The 23,613-nt window shown below is 38.3% G+C and overlaps 1 protein-coding gene across 5 annotated transcripts in view; it reads right to left on the bottom strand.

Moving 5' to 3' along the window:
* The window catches only part of SEMA5B (semaphorin 5B), a 601,210-nt gene that overhangs the window by 136,233 nt on the left and 441,364 nt on the right, over window positions 1-23,613 (bottom strand). For all 5 annotated transcript variants that reach the window (XR_015740811.1, XM_087920416.1, XM_087920414.1 and 2 more), the window contains exons 17-22: window positions 22,603-22,828; window positions 19,857-20,075; window positions 18,429-18,599; window positions 17,547-17,696; window positions 16,064-16,108; window positions 11,704-11,909 (exon numbers count right to left, since the gene is read on the bottom strand). Coding sequence is in view for 4 of the 5 variants with exons in the window: in XM_087920416.1 (XP_087776542.1) it covers window positions 11,704-11,909; window positions 16,064-16,108; window positions 17,547-17,696; window positions 18,429-18,599; window positions 19,857-20,075; window positions 22,603-22,828 (1,017 nt within the window). In the remaining variant the exon portion in view is untranslated. The remainder of the gene's footprint in view (window positions 1-11,703; window positions 11,910-16,063; window positions 16,109-17,546; window positions 17,697-18,428; window positions 18,600-19,856; window positions 20,076-22,602; window positions 22,829-23,613) is intronic.

Genomic DNA, 23,613 nt, shown 5'->3' with positions numbered 1-23,613 from the left:
GTTACGGGCGGAATAATGAAAATTAGGATTAGTTGGAAATAGGCCAAACTTTACCTAAGCTATGGACCAGATTACTCTTCCAAATTTAGGGAGATTTTCAAAAAATTCTATCTCAAAGGCCAAATTATAATCTCTATTTATAATCCTACTGTGGCAAGAACACAAACTATCTGATGGCAAGTGCCCAAGCTTTCCAACTAGCCTATTTACTCTTTCCTGATTACTGGCTCTTATGCTTAACTCTATCTCTGTTCAAATAAATACAACAAGAGATCCAAATCTGGGTGTAAGATCCATTTCGGTGTTGTTGAGAAATAAAACATTTTGGGTTACACAGGCCTATTTAGAATTTGGAGGCCACCTGTAGGCAATCTTACACAATACCTGCAAGGATGGGTGTGGTAAGCTACAAAGGACTCATTTATCACATTTCCCGTTTCATTCTGCTAAACCTCCTCCCCCCCCGCCACCCCAGCAAGTGGCTAAAAGCCCACACTTCATAGCAGATATTCTATCGATCAATAAAGTGGCTGAAGCCAGTGAAAGGTTGTTTGCTATTATTCTGCAGAGCACGAGACAACCATACACTCACACCCTTAAGTAGTGGCATCCGCTGATATTAAAAAATGTGACAAGTCTATCGGGCTTGCTGCTCCGGCATAAGGCTAATGACAACTCTGCAAGATGTATCACTGCTCTGCCAGAGTAATTTCGCTGCACGGGGAACCACACCTTCCTAGCATGGCTGATTGCTCAGTGAATTAAAAGGGGGTTGGGGAGAAGGCACTAATGGCATTCGACTAAACTGTACTGCTAACTCCTTGCTTTCCCTCCCTAGCTGACATGATATAAATCAAAAGCCCCTGGAAGGGATATTTAGCGCTGCAAGAGGAGAGCATAGACAGAATGCAGCTTCTGTCCGTCCCCTCCCCCGAGCCTTTTCAAGCTGTCACCAAACCCTTTCCTTTTCAGATCAGCCTCTGTCCCTTGACAACATCTGCTTTGCCACTTTGTCAACGCTTTCTAAGTTGGGCAGAGACAATTGTTTGCCCCAAATGCAATCCATGAGCAGCAAAACAGTCTGGTGGCGCTTAGAGGGTGGTGCAAACATTGGCATCAAAGAGAAGCCGATACTAGCCTTCCAAACTGCTGCAATTCATCAACTTTGGACTAGAGGCCGAATCGGGTGCCATCTCCCTCTTGATGCCTTCATGGGTCATCTGGGCATACTGCAGAGAAATGATTACGTCTCCTACACCACAGATAGGTATAATAAAGGAAGCAGGAAAAGAAAAGGCAGTGACAATGAAAAGAGCAAGCTAAAAAGATAGGAAAATGTGATTGGGAAGGGCAAGACAAGTATCTACAAATGCATGCCCGGCTCAGCCACATACTTCTGGAAATGGAAAAACCTGCTTTGCTATCACTATCGTGCAAAATGAGGTGGAATAAATATTATTTTCCGGAGCAGCCAAAATGATTATCTGCCAGGAACAAGACATTGTCAAGTGATGTTTGAAACATCACATTCTCTTTCTATTCTCATTTCCCAGCTGAAAAATCCACTGATTTTCTTTGCCCTAAGAGTTCAACTTCCTCCGAAATAGAAATACGGAAGGTGGAAAAAAACAGAGGATGTTTTCTGGTCGATGGCACTGATATTTGCCTGCAGCAAAATGTCTTTCAATGGTGAATGAAGGGCTAAGGTACATACTGTGCTAACCAAATGAAAACGGGTCTCATATTGTTAATGATGGGAAGGTTACCTTACAGAGACAACATTCTTCCTATGCCTCAGGATGTCATTTCTATGAATATCATGTGTTTGGTTTTCATTGACAGACAAGCCTTTCTTCTGCTTAATCTTACTTGATTCAGAGTTGCTGACATTTCCTACACTCAAGTCTTCTCAGCTGCAATTTTCTAAACTCAGTCATCTCCATCCTTTCATTTCTCAGCTCAGCTCTTCTCCCCACACCCCACTAAATATATGGCTAACACCAGGGGCACCCCTAAAGCTTGGGAGCTGTCTTCCTTGAATTCTTCTTAACTGAATTGTTTCTCTCTTTGGTCAACCTCATTAAAGACCTAGAGAATGATTTATCTTTCCTTTACATCTTCTGAACAATTCCAAGAATGTTCCGTATATGGCCAGCACTAATGGGTGTGATTTTCTTTTTAACACTGATATATCCATTGCTGGCTCCTTTTTTTTTTTTTTACACCACCTATAAAACAGCAGCCATGACTAAATTATATAGTGTGTGAAAAAGTACTTGCACTGAATATTTCAGATTTGGCTAATACGTATTAAACTGCCTCGAGAGCACTTTAGAGTTTGTGCTGATCACGCAGAAAGTCAACCTTTTCCTTCATCTTAGACTGTGGAAAGCCAACATTTTGAAGGTGAAAAAACTGCACCCTCTCTTTATTGTTGTTCAGCAACTGATGCGCAACATAAGATTGCCTCAAATACTAAATGTAAGATCTAGGCCCAGTGACTCAGGTTTAAGATTCATTAATCCTCCGAGATCCTTTCAATATTTTATCTCAGTTTCAGTTATTCCGCGTAGCCATTTTAGGTAGTGAAAACAGAGACAGAATCATGAGAGTGCAAAATTTTTCAAATCTGAAATACCCCTGGGTGCAACAGAACTATTTTGAGTGTGTAACGTGCTACTTCAAAACATTTCCAATATGATCAAAGTAGTCCATCTCTCCCCTTGAAATAGCTATAGTGCATGCTCAATGTACATGTGTGTGTGTGTGTGCATGCGTACAGGCGCACACATGTGTTGAATTGACAGTGGGATATTTTGAAAGGAAGTTATCTGCTTGACTCTTCTTGGAAACATAGGACTAACCATTGTTAGACAGATATTATGGATTAGATGGATCTTGGGTGGAGGGAACACTACTCATTCATACTCATTCAAGTGTCTTCTTCTCTTTGTAATGTGGTCATTTTAGCTACTACTTCATGTAGCCTGTTTTCTAATGTTTCAGAAAGGAAGTTTGCCTAAACCTGCAAACTATGAAAGCTTTTAACTGCCAGTTCCAGAGCTTGAACCTCAAATGGATCCTGTTGATCCTGTTGGGGTTTCAGCATTTTGAACGTTCTTTGTGGAGATTCAGATTCTATTACGAGATACACACAACAATTTGGTATTTTTTAAAACTAAAATTGGTCAGCCACCATGGATTATCTTGCCTCCCAAATGTGAAGTTGGCCCCAATTCTCGTATCCTAAACACATGGCTCTGCCAGCTGGTTGGGGCCCCAAAGGGGGGAACAGTCAGAGGTGGTATTAAGCAGGTTTTCACCAATTTTGGAGAACCAGTAGCAGAAATTTTGAGCAGTTTGGAGAACTGGCAAATACCACCTCTGACTGGCCCTGCCACCATCTATTCTCTGCCTCCTGAGTCCCAGCTGATCGGCGGGGTCTTCTTTTGTTGCCCTGCAGAGGAGAACGGAGCTGGAAAGCAGGTTAGTGGGGTGGGAAGGGAATGGGATTTTGCAGTATCCTTCCCCTGCCATGCCCACCAAGCCACACCCATGGAACTGGTATTAAAAAAGATGTGAATCCCACCACTGGGAACAGTACAACAGAGATGGCTGAATGCGTAACAACCGATCCCACTTCCCCCCACATTCCCCATGTGTTCTAAAGATTTTAATGTTTGGTTTTACTTTATGTTTTAATATATATGTACAGGAACATTTTTATGACTGTAAGCCGCCCAGAGTTACCCTATGGTAAAATGGGCGGCCAATAAATTTTATTAAAAAATAAAAAAATTATAACAGTCATGATTAACGCATGGGTTGTAACATAAATTATATACATGAGCCTTTTGGAACTTTGCTCTTTTAAGAGCAGGCTTGTGGGTTAGGAATTGGTGAAAGTTGTGAAATCTAACACATTGCCAACCCTGACACACATCAAGAGATCATCAGGTGGGCAAGACCATTAAAAAGCAGTGACTGGAAGTGCAGTGCTTTGGGATTTTTTTTTATTTTTTTTATTTTAAATAGCTTGCGGTATTACAATCCAAACAACCTGGTTGAGCTGCTGCTGCTGCTGATGTAAGAAATTCTATTATAATGCGTGATAGAAATAGCTTGTATTACAATACGCGTTCGTGCTGAACATAACATGATACTGTCAAAGTGCTGTACAAATTGTAACTAATTTAATAAACACAAATGGCTGAGGAGGTGACTTGAAAACAGCTTTCCTTACCCTTCCTAAAAAATTTGACAACAGAACCTAGAATATTATTGAAAAATATATATATCAGAAGGTGGTAAGGAGAAGGGAATTTGGGGTGAGATTATCTTGCAGTAGTAAAGTCCCCAAGTTTCTTATCATCCTGAAATGTGCTGAAACACTACTGTCATCAGCAGTAGTCCTATCTCTGCCGGATGAATTTTCACGGAAACTTAACGCTTAGGCAGGTAAAATCTCCTTGAAATTAAATCTTATTTATTGCTGTGATTAAAGCATAAACAATGCTATCAACCTTTTGGCTGACTGGTGAACGGGAATGATTGATGATTGAAAAATGGGCACTAAAGTTATCTTTGGTATCCTTGTATTTTTTAATGTATTGTGGATCTTAATATGGATGTTTTCTACTTCTTTTTTTTCCCATGCTCTACATGTTCACGGACACGTGCACATGAAAATGCAATGTCAAAAATAGGCTTCTGCTCCTTTAATGGTGGGGAGGAATTGGTTTGTCTGAAGCTGAACAGATCTATTTTTGTATATTCGGTTCAATATCTGATCCTCTGGATCCTATCTAACACACGTCTTGTGCTATTTGCAGCCCTTTAACACAGAGTGAAAAATATATTTTCGGAATGTTAAGTACAAATGTTATTGCAAGAGACAGGAAACACAGAAGGGAATTGCATTTTTATAATGCTGTGAACAGGTTAAATGCTTTATTTTAGCAAAGGCCCAGATTATTATTATTTGTTCCATAACTAGCTGCATTATTCCTATTTAAATGTGCATAGGTATATTCCTGAATAATTACAGTCCTTTATTTCACTAGTGTAGTACATGATATATCAGCTCTGGATTCCCATTTTTACTCATATTCTGTCATTCCCGAATACTGCTTACTCCCCTTATGCAGGGGTGGGATTCAAATTTTTTAACAACCAGTTCTGTGGGCATGGCTTAGGTGGTGGGTGTGGCTTGGTGGTCATGTGACTGGGTGGACATGGCTTGGTGGTCATGTGACTGGCTGGGCATGGCCAACTCAACATCACTCACATCAAGGCATGCATCTCCTTGCCTGGCCTCTCATGACTGTGGGATGCTGCAACAGTCGTAAGTGTGAAAAATGGTCATAAGTCACTTTTTTCAGTGCCATTGTAACTTTGAATGGTCACTCCACATAAGCAAAGTACCAGCAAAGGAGGGGGAAAAAACTCCAGAGGCATTCCTGAGACAGGAAATCTAGTCCTGCCAAGAATGTAATAAGGGTTAATGGAGAGGCAGTTTCTGTCAGCAGCACCAGAATGTTTCCTTCCTGCCTTCCTTACAGGATTAGGCCAGTAATTTCTTCTAACAACCAGTTCTCCGAACTGCTTAGAATGTTAACAACAGGTTCTAGCGAATAGGTGCAAACTGGTAGAATCCCACCCCTGCCCTTATGCCTTTTATTTTTAAAATTCAGGGTTACACCACCAGCAGAAAAATGTAGGGTGACAGAACCTATTGCAGTAATTGTGGCTCTGACTTACTAGGATAACAGCTTTTTCTTCCAAACATTTGAAACAAAAGCTTGAAATTACAAAATATTCAGTCATATTCTTCTACAGGGTCATTTAAATAATGCCCATATTGACTAGGTCGCCTAATAAACTGAAAGTTTTCCACTTCATTAATTACAGCAGATGCCCTGCTTTTCAGAATTTTGAATTTATCTGTGCTTTGGGAGAGCTCAAGGGACCTCAGCCGGACATCTCAAACGTGGTGGAACTAATGCATTAGCCATTCATATCATAGAGAGGATTATTGCCAAAAAAAAAAAAAAAAAACCCTCCTCAGAAGGTTTTCAGCAGTGCTTATAACATTAAGATTACAATCACGTACTCATAAAAGGTTCTGCTAATTTCAACAGTACTTATTCATCTTATCACTCTGTTGTTGAACAGACCAGAGGACGTAGGCCCCCCTAGATTTTGATGAAATACAATATTCTCCAGCCTTCCCAAATTGCAGTTAGCAATAGCTGGAGAATGAGGTGATTCTTTACCTGTGCAGGGAAATAAACTGTATTTATTTTCTTTCTTTCATCTCACACTTCCTCCATCCAACAATTCAGAACAGATGCTTAATATCCCCTTACAGATGTTACGCCCACTTTCTACTGGCTCCACTTTTCTGATCTACATTTATATTAACTTTCCCACTGTATTTAAATTATAATTCTCCCAATAAAGCCTGGGGACTGAATTGCTGTGGTGGAGGAAAATAGATGTTTCATCACTGATAAACAGTTACCAAACTATAGTTCTTCAAATAGGAGAAGCTGTGATAGTTGAAAATCAATCCACATGTATATTGCCAGTGAGTTTCTAAGCATCATCTTCAGTTTTCTAAATAGACCTTTATCTACTGGTAGCCCAACGTGACTTTTCTACAGTTTTCTCTTTTAAGGACCCACTTTTGTAAACTCAGCCTAACTGCACCCCTATTTCCTATTGGAATTTTCCCTCCCATTCCTATAACCCATGATATTTTACTCTCAGTCTATGCACCTATGGTAGAAGACAAAATCCAGTGGATCAACTTCAAAAACTTCAGCATAGCCTTCAGCACCATCCTGGCATTAAATAACATTTAGTGGTGTCTAAGGGACTCCCTTTGATTATGGAACAGAAAGAAGCAAATATTTTCAGGACAGTAGAAATTCAGGAAATTCAATTAATGAGGCTGTTCCTGAACCAAACAGGATATGGCCTTTCTGCATCAATCAACATGGATTTAATTAGATGAAAGAGAAAGAGAAACAGGATGGGTAGTGGAGATTTTCTTTTGTCTGACACAATTTACATTTTCCAAATTCACAACTGACTTGTGCTTAATAAAAATGTTTTCGCATTAACTTGCAAACAATTTTCTGCCACTGTAACCTAAAAATAATGGATAATAAGTTTTGGAAGGAATTCAATAAACAGGAAAGGACAATATAATGCCCCTCATCTGTAGTCATTTAACTGAAGCTGTACCCACAAATGATAATGGAATTTGCAAATTGATATTTATTTTATTTGTGTATGTATTCATTAGATTTTTAATCCACCTTTATTACTTTGTAATTCAAGATGCCGAGTATACCTAATACTCTTTCCTCCTCCTGTTTTCTCCACAACAACCTTGTGAGGCAAGTTGGGCTGAGAGGGAGTGACTGCTGAAGGTCACCTGGCCAGTTTTCATGCCTAAGGCAGCACTAGAACTCCCAGTCTCCTGGTTTCTAGGCTTAGAACTGGTAAAAGTTAACTGCTACACACCAAACCGCTATACTAATTGGTATATACCACACTGAATTCACGATTCAGGAAACACAAAATACATCAGTCTTTGAGACTTGCTTACTGAGATAACCATGATCAGGAAGAATCTTAAATTCAAGGTATTCATTTTGGCAGTGGTTTGCTTTCCAAGCTTGTTTCAATTTAGTTTCTGAACATTTCATTACCAGACTACATAACATCACCAGGATTTTCTTGTCCCTATTCTTCTTACAAGATGTCTTGTCACAAGACATTTATAATCTAAGGAGAATAGGACAAGAAAACCCTACTGATGATGTTACCTAATCTCACAAAGGAAAGTTCAGAAACTAAATTGAAACAAGCTTGGAAAGCAAATCACTCTCAAAATCAAAAACCTGTATTTTCTATTATTTCAAGGTATTCATGTTCCAACAGGCTAAACTTCCTTAGCTTCCTACCTATAACCCTTTACAAATTCCTGCCTGCATGACTTGGACAATTTGACATATAGTTAATGATTAGGAGAAAAAAGGGAGGCTATGAAAGGGCTTTGTGCCTCTTAAGGCAAACTGAAAATACCAAGCTATTATCTCCCCCACAAATCAGAGTATCTCACAAAAAAGCTCACAGGGATAAGACGATTGCTCCAAAGACCAAATAACATTCAGCTCTTCTCATTCTCAGTGAGGCATATGTAGTACGTCTAGAAACCTATTGCAGAAACAGGAATTGTCAAAGTACTCAAGCTGCTTTATAAAGCAAGCAACGAACTAGCATTAAAATTTAGGGGGTGGAGATTTTTGGCGGTTTCCATTTTGTTCTGGCTTTATTGCTTTAAGAGTATCACCCTTGCTCAAAGGGAAAAAAAGGATGATTTCCTTATTCCCCTCCCCCTCCAATCTATATAGATATAAAACCAGGCTCAAATTGTCCTACTTTGGATACATTATGCAAAGTTCCAGCTCTCTGGAGAAAGCTCCCAATGTTGGGAAAAGTGGAAAGAAAGGGAAGAAGGCAGGAAGAGGCAGCAAGTGGGATGGACTCCATTCCAACAGCAATGAATGTACTGTTGGAAGAGCTGAAGGATCAAGTTAGAAACAGATCATCCTGAAGAAACATTTATCTATGGGGTTGCTATGAATCAACAATCACTTGATGGCATGTAAACAATCAATCAGTAGATATAACAGTGGCCTCTCCAAAGAAAGTAGATCAGCCATTTTCCTACATGCAGGAGTTGGTGTGCTTATTGGTAGTAGCACAGAACTGAATGAAACATGCTATTTATGTACTCAAACTATTTCAACATAATTTTCTAATGAAAACTGTCCAATGGGACTAAAAAAGTATATTTAAGACCCATTTTAAAGAGCAACAAAAAGAAAATCCACAGATAGTAGCAAAAGTTGGAAGAGGAGCACATAGTCCTAACATCCAGATAGACCTCAATTGATAGCCATTTATTTGGCGAATATTCGAAGACATGACATTACTGAAAAAAAATGACTTATGACTGGTCCTCGTGCTTGTGATTCTCATAGCATCCTATGCAGTCACGTGATTAAAATTCAGGCCCTCGGCAACAGGTATGAATTTATTATCATTGGAGCATCCCAAGGTCACATGATCTCTATCTGCAATCTTCCCAGCCGGCTTCCCACAAGCAAAGTCAATGGGAAAGTTGGATTTCCTTAATGACTCCATGCTTAATTTAAGCACAGGGATTCATTCAACGATCATGGGGGGAAAGATTGTAAATTCAGACGTGACTCACTTAGCAACCATCTTGCTTAGCAACAGAAGTCCCAGTCCCAGTCATGATCGTAAGTTGAAGACTACTTGTAAATGGTTTCCTGCATTAAGAAGATAACCTATCATGGAGAAAAGTTCTTATTCAGTTTAGAGCTTAGCCAACTGAGACATAGTGAGTCTGACATGGAAAAGGTGTCTGGTCTTAAAATCTCCACTTGCATTTGGAAGATTTAGAGAAGAAGCAGTAAATTATTTCACTAAATAGGCTGTTAAAAATGAACTAAAGCAATATGCTATATTTCCTTCTATGGCCGATCAAGATCCCCATAGACAAAACTGACTTTTCATAGCTTCTAAGGTAGGTTTTAATCTTGCTTTTGGGCTGGAGGTAGCAGGGACAGAGTTTGTCTTCCTCTTGCAACACCTTTCCTGTACAGGAACAAGTAAGGCATTCCATATGGAGGAAAAATATGTAACTCCTTAAATCACAGAAAGGAACTAAAACATGAATGAAAGAGCTGACATTCCATTTTCAGCCTGGATATAATGAGGTTCTGCTGGGGGATAGTTTCCCTCCCATCTCTTCAATATAAAGTTAGTTCTTCCAGATTCTAAAATTATTACTGATGCACCTGGCCTGCATACCGCCTGATCATGCATGCATCCGTGAAATTATGTAGCAGTAGAACTGAGTATTTCCTTTCCATTTGTTTGCTGGCAGTGATAGAATTTCCACGGGCAACCTGGCACCTATAGGGCAAGGGAAGCCTGAATAAAGATTCACAGGGTTCGAAACACAAGCAAACAGGACTGAAGGATTGATACTGTATGCCAAATTCTATTTTCCAGCTCTAAACATTATTTTAAAATTGTTTTCATGCAATTTGAAAATTTGAAAATCTGCCGAAGGAGCCATGGTTGGCATAGTTAAAATGAAGAATTACAGGCTAATTCTGTCGACTGCTAGCAGTTTGATTCTCACTGGCTTAAGGTCAACTCAGCCTTCCATCCTTCTGAAGTCGGTAAAATGAAGATCCATATTATTGGGGCTACTATGCTGATTCTGTAAAAATGCTTACAGAAGGCTGTAAATCATTATGAAGTGGAATATAAGTCTAAATGCTATTGTTATTGCTGTATTATCAGCACTATTTAAAACAGGGGTGTCAAAGTCGTGTCGTCACAGTGTCGTAACGTGACGTATTGAGACTTCCCCCCCTTCACTAAACCTGACATGGGCGTGGCCAGTGTGTGATGCATCCGGCCTGCAGGCCGCGAGTTTAACATCCCTGATTTAGAAGCTTGATTTTCTAAGGAGGCTCTCAACTGGGATTGGTTTTAAGTGCATCCTGCTTTTTGTACCTACTCACTATTTACTTCTTTGCTTGTTGTTTAATTACAGGCAAAGAATAGTAAACTTTGCCATAATCTCTGCAAGTTAATCAGTTGCTTTTGAGGGTATTTTCCCTAGTCCCCAAGCTAGTTTATTGATTGGAGTTGCTAGACACTTTATTATGTGTTAATTGATACTGCAATATTTATTAGCTTCCCAGGATCATTTCTTGATCAGGGAAATTCCAGATAAAATTTAAAAAAGAGGTTTCTAAATCAATGCATACACAACAGAGAATATTTTATTATGAATAAGCCTACCAAACTAAAAAACTCATTTGGTTATTTCAACATGGTGTTTCCCATGCTCACCAAATGTGTACCTCTGAACAAAATAAACTTTTTTCTGACACTGATTAAAATTTGAATGAAAAGAGGAACACCATTATCTAAAGAAAAACAAAGAAATGGAAGAAAGCACAGTAAATATCGGAATGTTTAGTCTTGAATAGGAGGCTGCACTTATTATCCAATTATCATCACGGTCATAAACACAGACTTGGTAATATCCAGTAGTGCTCTTCCCTTTAGAAATATATCTCAGTTATATTACCAAGGCTATGTTTATGACTGTGATGGGCCAAATCAAGGCCATCCTCTGTGGGAAAACAGACTTTTTGAAGCCACAACAAATCTCTCTAAAACAGGCCATGCCTAAAAAGGAGGTGTAAAATGCGTAACAGAATCAGAAGAATTATGTAGTAGGTTCTGATTGGACAAAGGCGTATCAGGAGATTCAGTAGCTAGTATAGGTCTGCCATATGATTTTACCAATTATAAAATTCAACTCAAGTGTATTGCAAAAAACAAAAAAAACAACCAAGAAAATTACATGTAGAGTTAGGAACCACTGAGCACTATAGGTATTATTAGGCCCTCAGTTGCAGAACTTCAACTCTCAATAGCGTTAACCAACACAATCCATGGTGAAAATACTGGAAATTGTAGTTTATTGAGTCTGGAAGGTCACAGGTTATCTATTTCTGCTGCAAATGAATCGTATCACTTAAAGGAGATCAATCTATGGATGCAGTCTCTTACCTTGAATTCCATAGGTGTGTACTTTTCATTCTTGGGAGTTGTGTTGCCTTTGTAATGAAGATGATTGGGAGTGGTGGGATGGATAACGGTCGACTCCTGAGATTGTCTCTGGCACCGTTGACAGTAAACGTAGATCACAAAGGTTAAGAGGCTAGAGCCAAAGAAGCAGGAGAGTCCTGTGGCAATGAGGTGGATGAGGCTAAAACCTGGAAGAAATGTATTAAGAGGAAGCTAAGATCAGTGACACAAACATGGCAAAACACCACCTTTCTCAACCATAAGTTGCAACATTTGTACTATAATTTGTAAACAAAAATATTGTAAGGCTTCATACCATGCTGGCCCTTCTTTCACAATATGCTTGTCCATTACTATCTTGGCTATTTGGACTACCATACTCATTGTTGATTGAATGCCAGATGGCACCTGGATGCAGTTCAAGGGCTGGTACCACCTTTTAAGCCTTTTATGGCTCAGGGCTTCCACCTATCTCCAACAGTTTCTGATCATGGACAGAATAGTTGTGCTCCAGATTTCCCTGATTAAATAATGCCATTTACAGGGACCTAGGAAGCAGGCCTTCTTTAGAACATCGTGCCTTCTGAGATCCATATAGGTCTCACCCTCTCGATGTTCAAAAAGTCACTGAAAACTTGGCTATTTTCCCAGGCCTTGGGGTATATTGGTTGCCAAGCTTTTATTGTTTCCTGCTTTTAAACACTATAAGCCACACCGAATGACAGGGTGTCAGATAGACTCTAAATTTTATGTATATATGCCTGAATGTATATATAGCTCAATATATTCCTCCTACCATTCCCCTAAAATCAGTTTTATATAGAGAAGTGAACTGGATGGCAAAAACATATTAAGCGAAGCTTGTATCTTCTCATAGCAACAGAGGATACCTCAGTTCTTTTTCTACAATTTCATCTGCAAAATTTTGGATAAGAGGTGTCCCCTTTATGATTAAAAAATACTCTTACATGACAACCATAAAAAAGGATATTTGGATGGCTACTGAATGCATGAAGGCCTGAGAATAATTTTCTGTTCCCTTAGTACAAGCAAAACGCAATTCTGAAAACATCCAGGACATTGTATACATCTTCCTTCCTTCCTATTAGTTTGCCTATCGCAATTCTGTGTTAATGGGATCATGCCTTGCTTTTTAAAAAAAGTCTCCCTTTCTCCTTTGATTGAAACCGAAACTAAACATTGAAGGTGACAGGTTGAAAAAATGAAGTTTACAAACAATACACATCTAAAGGATGGGCCTGTCACAGAAAGCACATTTCACTAATCATAAAGGAAAATAGCCTTTGGGGTTGTTTAAAATGCCAGGGAGGAAATAAAAATAAACTAGATAATAAAAAGGGGCTGGTTCCTGATATTTAAGTTGGAGGGCCGCCCTAATGGCCTCTGGTGATTTATTTATTTATTTCGTCCAGTTGTATGAATGTCACTTGCATCTCAACAAATGACTCTGGAACAATATCAATCAGAATTCCTACTGATCTAGCAGGGTTAGGAATAATCCAAGGAGTTAAAAGATGCCATTTTCATTAGGATGCCAAAGTCTCAAAATCTGAACTGTGGCCTGTTCCTTGCTTATGCATTATATGTTTTTTTTGTGTGTGTATGAATTTATGGATAATTGACCCTAGGTCGGTCACTGATTCTCCATGCTGCCTTCCTCTATTTAGAGAGCCAATTGGTGGGAGGTTTAGAAAGAAATTGGGAGATTGGAACTTCTAATTCTATCTTAGGCATGAAGCGAGCTGGGTGACTTTGGGCAAATTTCCCTCTCAACCCTAGGAAAAAGGTCATGGCAAACACCTTCCTAAATTTTGCCAAGGAAACTACAGGAACTTATCCAGACAGACATTAGGCATCAATGTTGATTCAAAGACGTACATACATATATCCTTCCTTTACTTTAAAAGCTTGTCTCCTGACTTTGGCTCATTTGGTTATTTTCAATTGCTTTGTTCCCTCATATAGGATAGTTTGAATATATGTGTCTAAGTTGTGTCTAAGAGACTTGCTGAGAAGTGTGACTGTGGTGGGCAAGAGCTGGGATTAAGGTGTTTTTTTGATGCCCCTAAAACCGTTCCTGCCAATTACAGTCCTAATACATTGTGTAACCTTCAAGAGTCATTTTGTTGAAAGTAAAAAGAAAAATGCACTTTTATTAAATGGTAAGATTGTCCTTGTGTGAAGAGTCGAAGAACATATGGAATTACAGAATACCAAACATTCCGAGCAACAAACATCCCTTCAACATCCCCTCACAGAAAAAAAATCTTTGTTGATGAGGGGAATAAGCTAAATCAATTTTAAAATGTGCAGTAGAAATTCCAAAAAGAACAATACTTTTTCATGTGGAAATTGTTGTGGTATGTGAAGGTCTTCTTTTTCTTTCATAGTCAGATTCTACCCTCTGTTATAGCATCAGCAAAGAAACACACAATATTATAAATATTTTCAAGGGCATTGTAACTACAAAAATGCAATAGTTTTATGCCTCTGCACTTCTCATGGATATTATAGTTTGGTGAGATAACTGAAAATTTTCAGCCCCCATCTCAGATCTACAACTTAAAGATTCTTCCGGAGAAAAAAATTGCTTATTAAATTGATCTGAAAGGATTGAGCAAATATATCTCATGAATCTAACAATGGTCAGAACTTTAAAAGGACCAAATAAAGTTTGTTGTTTGTAGATAAGCAGATTTTTTTTTCTGATATCAGTCATGAAATACCACAGGCATTAAAAAGCAATTTTCATCTAAAATAAAATCAGAGGGAAAAGAGCCATCAGTATTTGCAGCTGATTATTCTGGGAAACATAAAAAGCCAATTTTTCTTCTGCCCTTTTCAAAATCTTTGGTCATAACTTACAAGTAACTACAGAGAACAGAGTAATGATTCTGCACAAGGAAAATGCCTTTTCCTGAACTTTGAAGATAAAACTTAGTGACTGGCAACTTTTAAAGGCAACCCAGATCTTACACAGGCTGTCTTGCCTTGGTACCCCTGGGATTTATAGGTAGATTTTTAACGACGTTTCTTATCTTGATAAAGAAGGGCCCACTGTTATAGGCAACTGAAAAAATTATTGCATTCTGATTATATCGACTATCCTGATGCCCACAGCTTCTCACATCCTAGAAGCTAGTATTTTTACAGTTGTCAGTAGCAGGTTTAATACCGTGCTAAGCAATCTAAGTAGATCAAAGGCTAATGTAAAAAGAATATTTAAAACACAAGGCAGATTTAAAAGTTCTACGAAAGGAAAATCGAAGCAAAAAACTTCAATCTTGCAGGCCAGAGAAGACTCCCCGCCATTCCTGTTGTTCAAGCATCACGGCTATTGCGTCCAATTACTCCTCCTCTGCTTTGCCTGCTTATAAGGGTTGACCCAAAGCTTCCTCATCCCCTGAGGCTTTTGAAAAGGAACGTACGACTGCTTCCAGCTGACAACACCTCTGGCATCCCATGAAGAGCAGCTGATGACATCGCATGGGTAAGCATGGTGCCCAATTTCCTAGCAGACTATTTTTCCCCCATCTGCTAAATACTTTACCACTCCAAAAAAAACAAACACTGGAGCTATTTTGGGGGCTTTCTACAATGGAAGATGGCAAAAAATGTAAGAGGAATCAATTTCTTCAATCAATTTCTTTCTTCAGAAAACATGGGCATTTCTTAAAAGGAGTAGAGCCTTGAACCACAAGATAGGTGATAAATACATATTTATAAATTTGATAATAGAATATGAATGGGAGGGGTTCTGAATGGTTGAATGTATTTGAACTTACTCACTTTTATGTCATTAACAATTTATAACTAAGTGAATTGATTGAATTAATTGAATCGATTGATTGATTGAACTAAGTTAATGTGAATTTCTAAATAAAACATGCCTTGTTTTATAAAATAAGTATTATAGAATTGACCTCAGATTTGCTAATTAAAGGAATAATTGTTTTAATGCTTCTCCTAAAACTCAAAGTTTTACCTGAATTGGAGAACAGAAATAATTTGCTTGTAGAGACACCCAGTGATAACTCTACAATTAAGAGAGTACTAAGGAAAACACGGGATCTTTTTCTAGCTCAATGAAAAGGGAGTTACACCAGAAAGGTTTCTGATTTCCCTAGTAATTAATTATTCTGAGAATTTCACATCCATATAAAAAAAAACTTTCCCTCTCCAACTCTGACAAGGAGACTTGAGTGGAATTAGGGATATCAACAGGATGTGAATCACACAGATTAATGGTTTGGTTGATGCATCCCAGAAAAGAGTAGTCATGTTAAGATAAATGCAAGATCTATAGTTAGCTGTACTCTACCTCCACAGTTCGTGCTCTCATCAATGCTCGATGCTGGCAGGATTACTAAACAAAATGAAAAAAAAGGGAGGGGGAAATGTCACTTTTGTCATCTGTGTACAGGCAATTAAAACAATTTTGCTCACTACATGGCAAGTTAATTTCTGCTGCAAACAAGTAGCTCTTTCAGAGATCTGGTGAAAAATACAGAATGAAATATCATAACACCCCCCCACAAAAAAAACACCCCCCCCCACCCTTCCTGAAAAGAACATGCTTCCTGTTATTACAGAAATGTGGATCAGATTGAGAATTAGTCAAATGCAACAGTATTCTGTTGTAGAAAGACCTGTGCAAAAATCATAGACACGTATATATAAAAAACTTGAAGAAATGAGTAGTACAATTCAAGTTGCATTTACAAAACATCTGAATACCACAAGTGGATAATATAGCACACATATTATGTTTTTCATCCCAACTCCAAACCATCTATTCATTAAATAAATTTATACAGCCACCCAAGTCATGCATAGTTGATCCTGGGTGACTTTCAATATTTAAAACTTTCAAAGATGAGGACCCAGCTTGTTGGGGGCAATATGCTGACTCTGTAAACCGCTTAGAGAGGGCTGTAAAGCACTGTGAAGCGGTATATAAGTCTAAGTGCTGTTGCTATTGCTATATAAATAAAACTGTTAAAACACTCTAATCCACCCTTTATTATGTTTTATCTGACATCATTTATTTCAGATTTTTTTAACTGAATAATAATGGTATTGGAATTAGCTGCACCAGACAAAGCAATGAATAAAGATATGTCAGTATTTTAACCATTTACTTTCATGTTACCTGTCATATGTCTGTCCTCTGCTAGCCACTGATCTAATTCATCCAAGTTCAGCTTATTTTAATGCAATTTTAATTTTTTTTTGGAGTGCAGAATATCTTGTATTTATGAATCATAGGATCCCTCCCACCCATATAAACATAAATATATAGTCTACTTTTGAATTTGTAGAGAAAATAGTTTCATATTTGCTCATTAAGAAGGTAACTGATGTGCTTTTTAACATTTTAGCCATGTGCTAAATAAAATAGATGTTAGTTGTAATAAGACAAGTAACTTCTTGAAAATGGTTTAATCAAGCATAGCTAAAACTCATCATAACCACCTGTAATATGATTATACTCCTTCAAAGTACAGATTATTCCTAAATTATTTCTTTTGTACCTACCTTCTGTAATCATGTATTAATTTGTATAATATTTATACAAATATTATTTGGCATTTACTTTGCCAAATGCCATCTTCTTATGAATATAAGCTTATGAAACATTAAAAAAAGAAATCATTCATTCAATAAACCCACCTGTACACATCATCCTACTGATATTAAAAGTAGCAACCACTTTTTTTTTCCATATAGGAAGCTCTCCTTAACATTTAATCAGTCAGATTTTTGCCTCTCTAGTGTACTGAAACATATGAAATTCTACCTACCAGGGATCTCATTATACAGACATTCTTGGTACTGTGTGCTATTCCCTGCACATTGAACAGATCCTGGGCTGTGGATTTCACAGAAACGGCTACGATACTGGATGCTATCTTCATTGCATAAACTCCATTCAGACCATTCAGACCAGCCTCCTTAAAATTATGTATGTCAGAAATAAGATAAATTAGACAGGATGATTCAGTGTCATGCTAGGAAAAAAGTGCAAGAGATAAAATACTGAACTAAAGATTTGAATGCAGTTGTTCAGCTGAACATTCAGCTCAGGAGTTGTAGTTCAAAAACATATTGAGCGCATAAGATTATCAACATCACTTTTCAGAAGTATGCCAAGCACATATTTTGCAGAACATCCTCACTTAGCAAAGTAAGCTAAAAACTCTTACTGTGCTTTTCTCTGTTTCATCAAAACCTCCTTCAGTTCCTAACTTGGAATAAAATATTCCTGCTATCGTTGTTTTTAGTAGCCATTTGGGAATGGATAACATACAGTCATGCTTTTACGACTAACTCTTTCAACATCACTTTCAAGGCTAACAGAATCACCCTCTTTGTGGAATACTGAATATTCTTTAAATGTATTAATTTTAAATAAAAAAAAAACTGTAAAGATGGCATGACAGAATCCTGTCAGCTATGTTTCATCAATGGGCTTTTAATCAGATCTCATACAGCAGAACTGAGGACAATCATCAGCTGAGAAGAGAGTCTTCCAGCTGATTGAAATTCTGTAATTCCAACCTAATTGGAGGATGTCAATAGGAAAGATAATACTAAGTAGTTCAACAATAGCTATTACTGTTGCATAGTAATCTTGGAAAGCACCATACTATCAGGTCCTGAAGAACAAATTTAGTGCTTGCTACCTTCACATGGGTGTGTATTGCAGAGGGCTTCCTCTGTGTGTAGCCCAATGCAGATATCTTCCCCATTAGTTGGTGCTGGGTTGGTGCAGGTCCGGGTGCGCTGGTAGTGTCCACCTCCACATGTTGCTGAGCACTGAGACCAAGGAGTCCAGCAGGACCATGAGCCCTTCACTGCAGATGAAATAGAACACAACAAATAGACACCTCTGAGTTTAATCTACTGCAACTCAAATAACAGCAATGAGAGCCATGGTGGTGCAGTGGTTAGAATGCAGTACTGCAGGCCAACTCACTGCTTACTCCAGGAGTTCAATTCTGACTGGCTTCAGGTTAACTCAGCCTTCCATCCTTCCAAGGTGGGTAAAATGAGGACCCAGATTGTTGGGGGAAACATGCTGATTCTGTAAAACCACTTAGAGAGGGCTGTAAAGCACTGGGAAGTGGCATATAAATCTAAGTGCTACTGCTATTAATGACGGTCCAAATATTATAGTGAAGTGATTTTTCAGATAGGTGGTACTATTGTTAAGATTTTAGTCTTACTTTTTATATTTTATACAGCTGCCAATTGATACAAGTTCACTAGATGAGAGATGGAAAAATACAATATTAAGACAACGTAAAACATTATAAATTACTGAAACTAAAAAAATCATTAAAACACTGAAGATGTTCAGAAGAAGAGACTGTAAGACATGCATTTAAAAATATTTGAGTGAATACAAGCATCTTCACTGAAAGTACCCAGAATACTATAATGCAAAGCTTCCTGGAAGATTTTTCAATAACAAGGACACTACCTCCAAAAATAGTTAGTCTTTAATATATATATGAGAAACCTGAGGTCTATATATGTTGTATATACATCATATATCTATATATACTGTATATGCAACATATACAAGTATGTTGTATAATTACAACATAATTAGCACTTATCATAATCATATTAGCTGGGATTGTTCAACAATTGAATATATTTTCCCTGCTTAAGACATTATTTCCCTCATTTCACTGAATCAATGCATTCAGAGAAAGCCTCAAAAGAAGACCTTAACAGTTCAAGTAGGTAAAATACATGGGAAAGCAGCCTTTGAGAAAATCTGGCCGTAAGCAATTTAGAATTTTAAGGATTAAAATCAATGTTTTAATGTATGAACCACTGCAATTGACAAAGCACTTTGTTCTGTGTGAAAGTGCCAATAGCGGTAAAGAAAGGATCAATCTGGATTATTCTGGACTAGTAGCAACTTCGACATTGTTTTTAAACGCAGGCAGTATGCTGTCACAGTGGTCTGTATATTTTAGACGAGCCTGGGAAATTAGGATGGTACAGTGAAGCAATAGCAAGCCCTTTCGTAGAGAGGGGGTCCAATGCTTGACATACCAATGGTCTTGGTTACATGCTAAATGTAAAAAAGGGCTTACCTGGGCAAGGGTGGGGGTTACAATCCTGATATTCCATTGCAGATCCTATGCAAGGAACACCCCCATTCTTGGGTTCCGGATTGGTGCACATTCGCTTCCTGGTTCTGAAGCCCAGTTCACAATCCCGGGTACAAGATGACCATCCCCCCCAAAAGGACCAGCCGCCATTGATAATCCGGATAGAGGTCTTGCCACTTTTCAGAAGGTCATCGACTAGAGCTAGTTGGGGAAAGAAATAAAAGGTGGCAATTAAACACACTAGTACAGCACAGGAAATACTGGCAAACCTGATAGCACAGGTATGTAACGTCCTTCTGGTAATGAACTACATCTCATCTCCATTTCAAGAAGGCAAAAGCATTGTAGACTGTCTCTTGGCCCTCTTCGTTTTTGTTTTGTTTTTTTACTCTGCTCCAAGTTCCAAGTTTTCCAGTTTAATGCAATGCTAAGTTGGCGCCATGAAAACTGGCTATATTGGATATACTCTTTTACCCCTCTTTCTTGAAAACGGGGAAAGGAGGTCTCTGACCCAGGCAGCACAAATTTCTGGCCAGGCTGTGTAATATGATCTTACACAAATGGGCAGAAAGAAGCCAGTAATAAGAGGGAAGGCTTGTGTCTACATTTTTAAGAAACTGGCCTACCGTACAAAAGCAACCAGAAATTATGAGCTGTTAACCATTATAATAAATTAAAATAAGTTGTTAAATAATTCATGCTATATCTCATTAGATATTGATAGATCAGCTACCTTAATTTTGAAGCAAAGTTTCCATTTCCTCTTCCTTAAGTATGTCATAGATCAAATTCAGCTTGGTCTTAACTAAGATATGTCCACCTTCCTTAGTATTTTACTCACAAGGCAAGGAGCGTTTTAGTTCTGATTTTCTGCCAATGTCTGGTGCTGAGTAAGCACCAGAGAAAGGATCTCATCTACATTTTTATGCTTTGATAGCACAAAATGATAATAAAGGTATTCCATTCTTCACATTAATGAAGACATCATAAAAAAAGATGGCATTATTACCTCTGGGGAAAACTAGGACGAAATTTAAGAGTTTTGGTGGAAAAGATACATGACTATCTCATCTACCATCCTGTTCCCAAAATACTCAGCCAGCAGAAATGAGGGGAACAAACAGAAAACAAACCAATGCTACAATATTGTGGCAACATAATTATACCTACCTTAGTTATACAATATTTAACATACAGAATAACAGCATTGGAAGGGACCTTGTAGGTCATCCAGTCCAACCCCCTTTTAAACAAATCCTCTTCATCTTTCAAACAGGTTTTAGCATTATAAAAGTAATCGCTAATAATTCTCTCATTATTCTTCCCTCATCTCCTAAATTAAAAGCTGCAAATTTCCTTATAATGGAGTTGTCTCAGCCATATGGCTCCTTTGGGATCATTTCTAGTTCTTTCAGCAATATAGTATCATTTTGAGATACAGCAACCAAAACTGTGCAAAATATATTCTACTGAGTATATAAGATACCGATACCTAAAATGTTATGTGTCTCCCTCCTGATTCCTAGCATGGAAATTGCCTTTTCCACAACCAAGCTGATTTCTTAATTGAGTTTTTCATCATGATCTTGAAATGTTTTTTTGGTCAGTTGCTGTCAACAAAGACTATCTATTCGCAAATGACTTAATAAATAAATAAATAAATAGGAGACCTCAAGGATGCAGTTTACTAACCCATGTGAATGCTTCTGCAAAATATATTAGGAGAATTAATAGATGCTTTGTCATCTAAGTGACAAAGAAATCCCAATCAGATATAAATTCATAAATGTTGCTCATGGCCATTCTCATAAAATGAAACCTCTTCCTTTTAAAAACGTGTCAAACCTGCAAATTAGCACACTATTGCAAATATAGGCCCTGCTCATCAAATGAGCAAAAAAAAAAAAGAATGGAAGTTTGGTAAGTAGACAAACAAAAAGATTTCATCTAGTCACTTCATACTCTAAATCAGGGGTCCCCAATCCCCAGGCCATGGTCTGGCACTGGTTCATGGCTCACAAGGAACCAGTCTGCGCAAGTGAGTGAAACCCCACCCATGTACTTGTGGGATCCAGGCAGTGCAACTCCCCATGTTCCCCCGCTCACTTTGCAGAAAACCTGCAGTCCAGGAACTGGTCTCTGGTGCCAAAAAAGATTGGTGGAGGCCCATTACTATAGATGATTCTGATTACAATACATCTGCATGTAATCAGAGTGCCAGATTCACTGCCACAGTTTCTTCTGGGATATATGATGTAGCATCATTCATTCATTATTTCATTCAATGTCTATAGTTGCCCAACCCTACAAGTGACTCTGGGCAACTTACTATTCTAAAATTATAAAGCCAAACAATTAAAAAAAACACATTAAAACAATAAAACACTCACTCACAAAATAAGTAAGTGCAAATAGCAGCTGGGATGATTAATCAGCCAATCAACTTATGCACCGGGAGTGATTCTACTTAGTAAGAGTAACTCTTATGCTCCTGGAGAATTTTGAGATGGGCACTTTTATAAACATAGAAATTAAGAAGCTCCCACTGCATCCTGTGAGTTTCATGTACTCTAATTTCCCAGAATTCATCATCTCTACCAGCTGGCTTTGATCCACTCTTCTACTAGCAGCCTAGACTGGTGCTTATCCAACCCTCTGGCTCATCCACCCAGGCTTCCGCTATCTGAAACAAGGAGATTCAAGTGGTCTGCCTTCTGGCAAGACATACAATCTGTGTCGCAAACGGCGGAGCCATCATTGGGACAAAACCGACTCTCCGTCTTCTTTCTGCCAAACTGTAGGTCATGGGGGTCAGCCAGCTGAGCACGACAGGTGTAACGGAAGCGCTGCTCTTGGCGGGCCCCACTTTGAGTAATATTGGTAGGGGTCCAAGGGGTCCAGGGTGTGCTTCTCCGCACTTCTGGGCAGGCCTCCGGGCTGCAGGTTTTGTACTCCTGTAGAAAGCAAGAGAAGGGAAAAAAAGGGGAAGATCAAACCAGAGTTTTCAACATTTGGTTGAGGAAATTACAAGTTTACCACTACCCTAGGAAACTTCCACAATTTAAGGAGTCATAAAGGAGCAATATTTGATTAAAAATACAGAAATCGTTGAGGCAGAAATAACGCTCAGAAATCATATACAACAAGTTATCTTATTGCTCCCAGTGCTTCAATTAATAGGATATAATACTGAGGTGACAGACCACAGCTGAATAATATACATTGTTTAGGCATAAATGCACAAATTTTATGGACAAGTCCTAGCATTCACTAAGGTGGTAAAACATTGGGGGGTGTCACTTCACAAACAGATTCTCATGATTGAATGCTATTCTGTGTTAATGCTTTCAAAAAATATTCTTCGGATAAAAATATCAATGGCAAGCTTCCCATCGAAAGATAGAGTCTTAGAGAGGAATAGGAGAAGCAATTGTGTTGTGTTTATTCCTGTAAACAGTTTCTACTCACAAGATAAAAACAAATGAACAAATGACAAGAAGCAATGAATTTAAACTAATCAAGGAGAGAAGCAACTTAGAACTATGGAGAAATTTCCTGACAGTTAGAACAATTAATCAGTGGAACAACTTGCCTCCAGAGGTTGTGAATGCTCCAACACTGGAAGTTTTTAAGAAGAGATCGGACAAATATTTGTCTGAATGGTACAGTGTCTCCTGTTTGAGCAGAGGGTTAGACTAGAAGACTCCAAGGCAATAACAGATAATCAGAGTTGGAAGGG

This window comes from Pseudonaja textilis, chromosome 1, assembly GCF_049901715.1.
Source record: "Pseudonaja textilis isolate UNSWEBS1 chromosome 1, rPseTex1.2, whole genome shotgun sequence".
NCBI lineage: Eukaryota > Metazoa > Chordata > Lepidosauria > Squamata > Elapidae > Pseudonaja > Pseudonaja textilis.
Note: the sequence above shows the minus strand (reverse complement) of the source record. Positions and strands in the feature narration are given on the sequence as shown.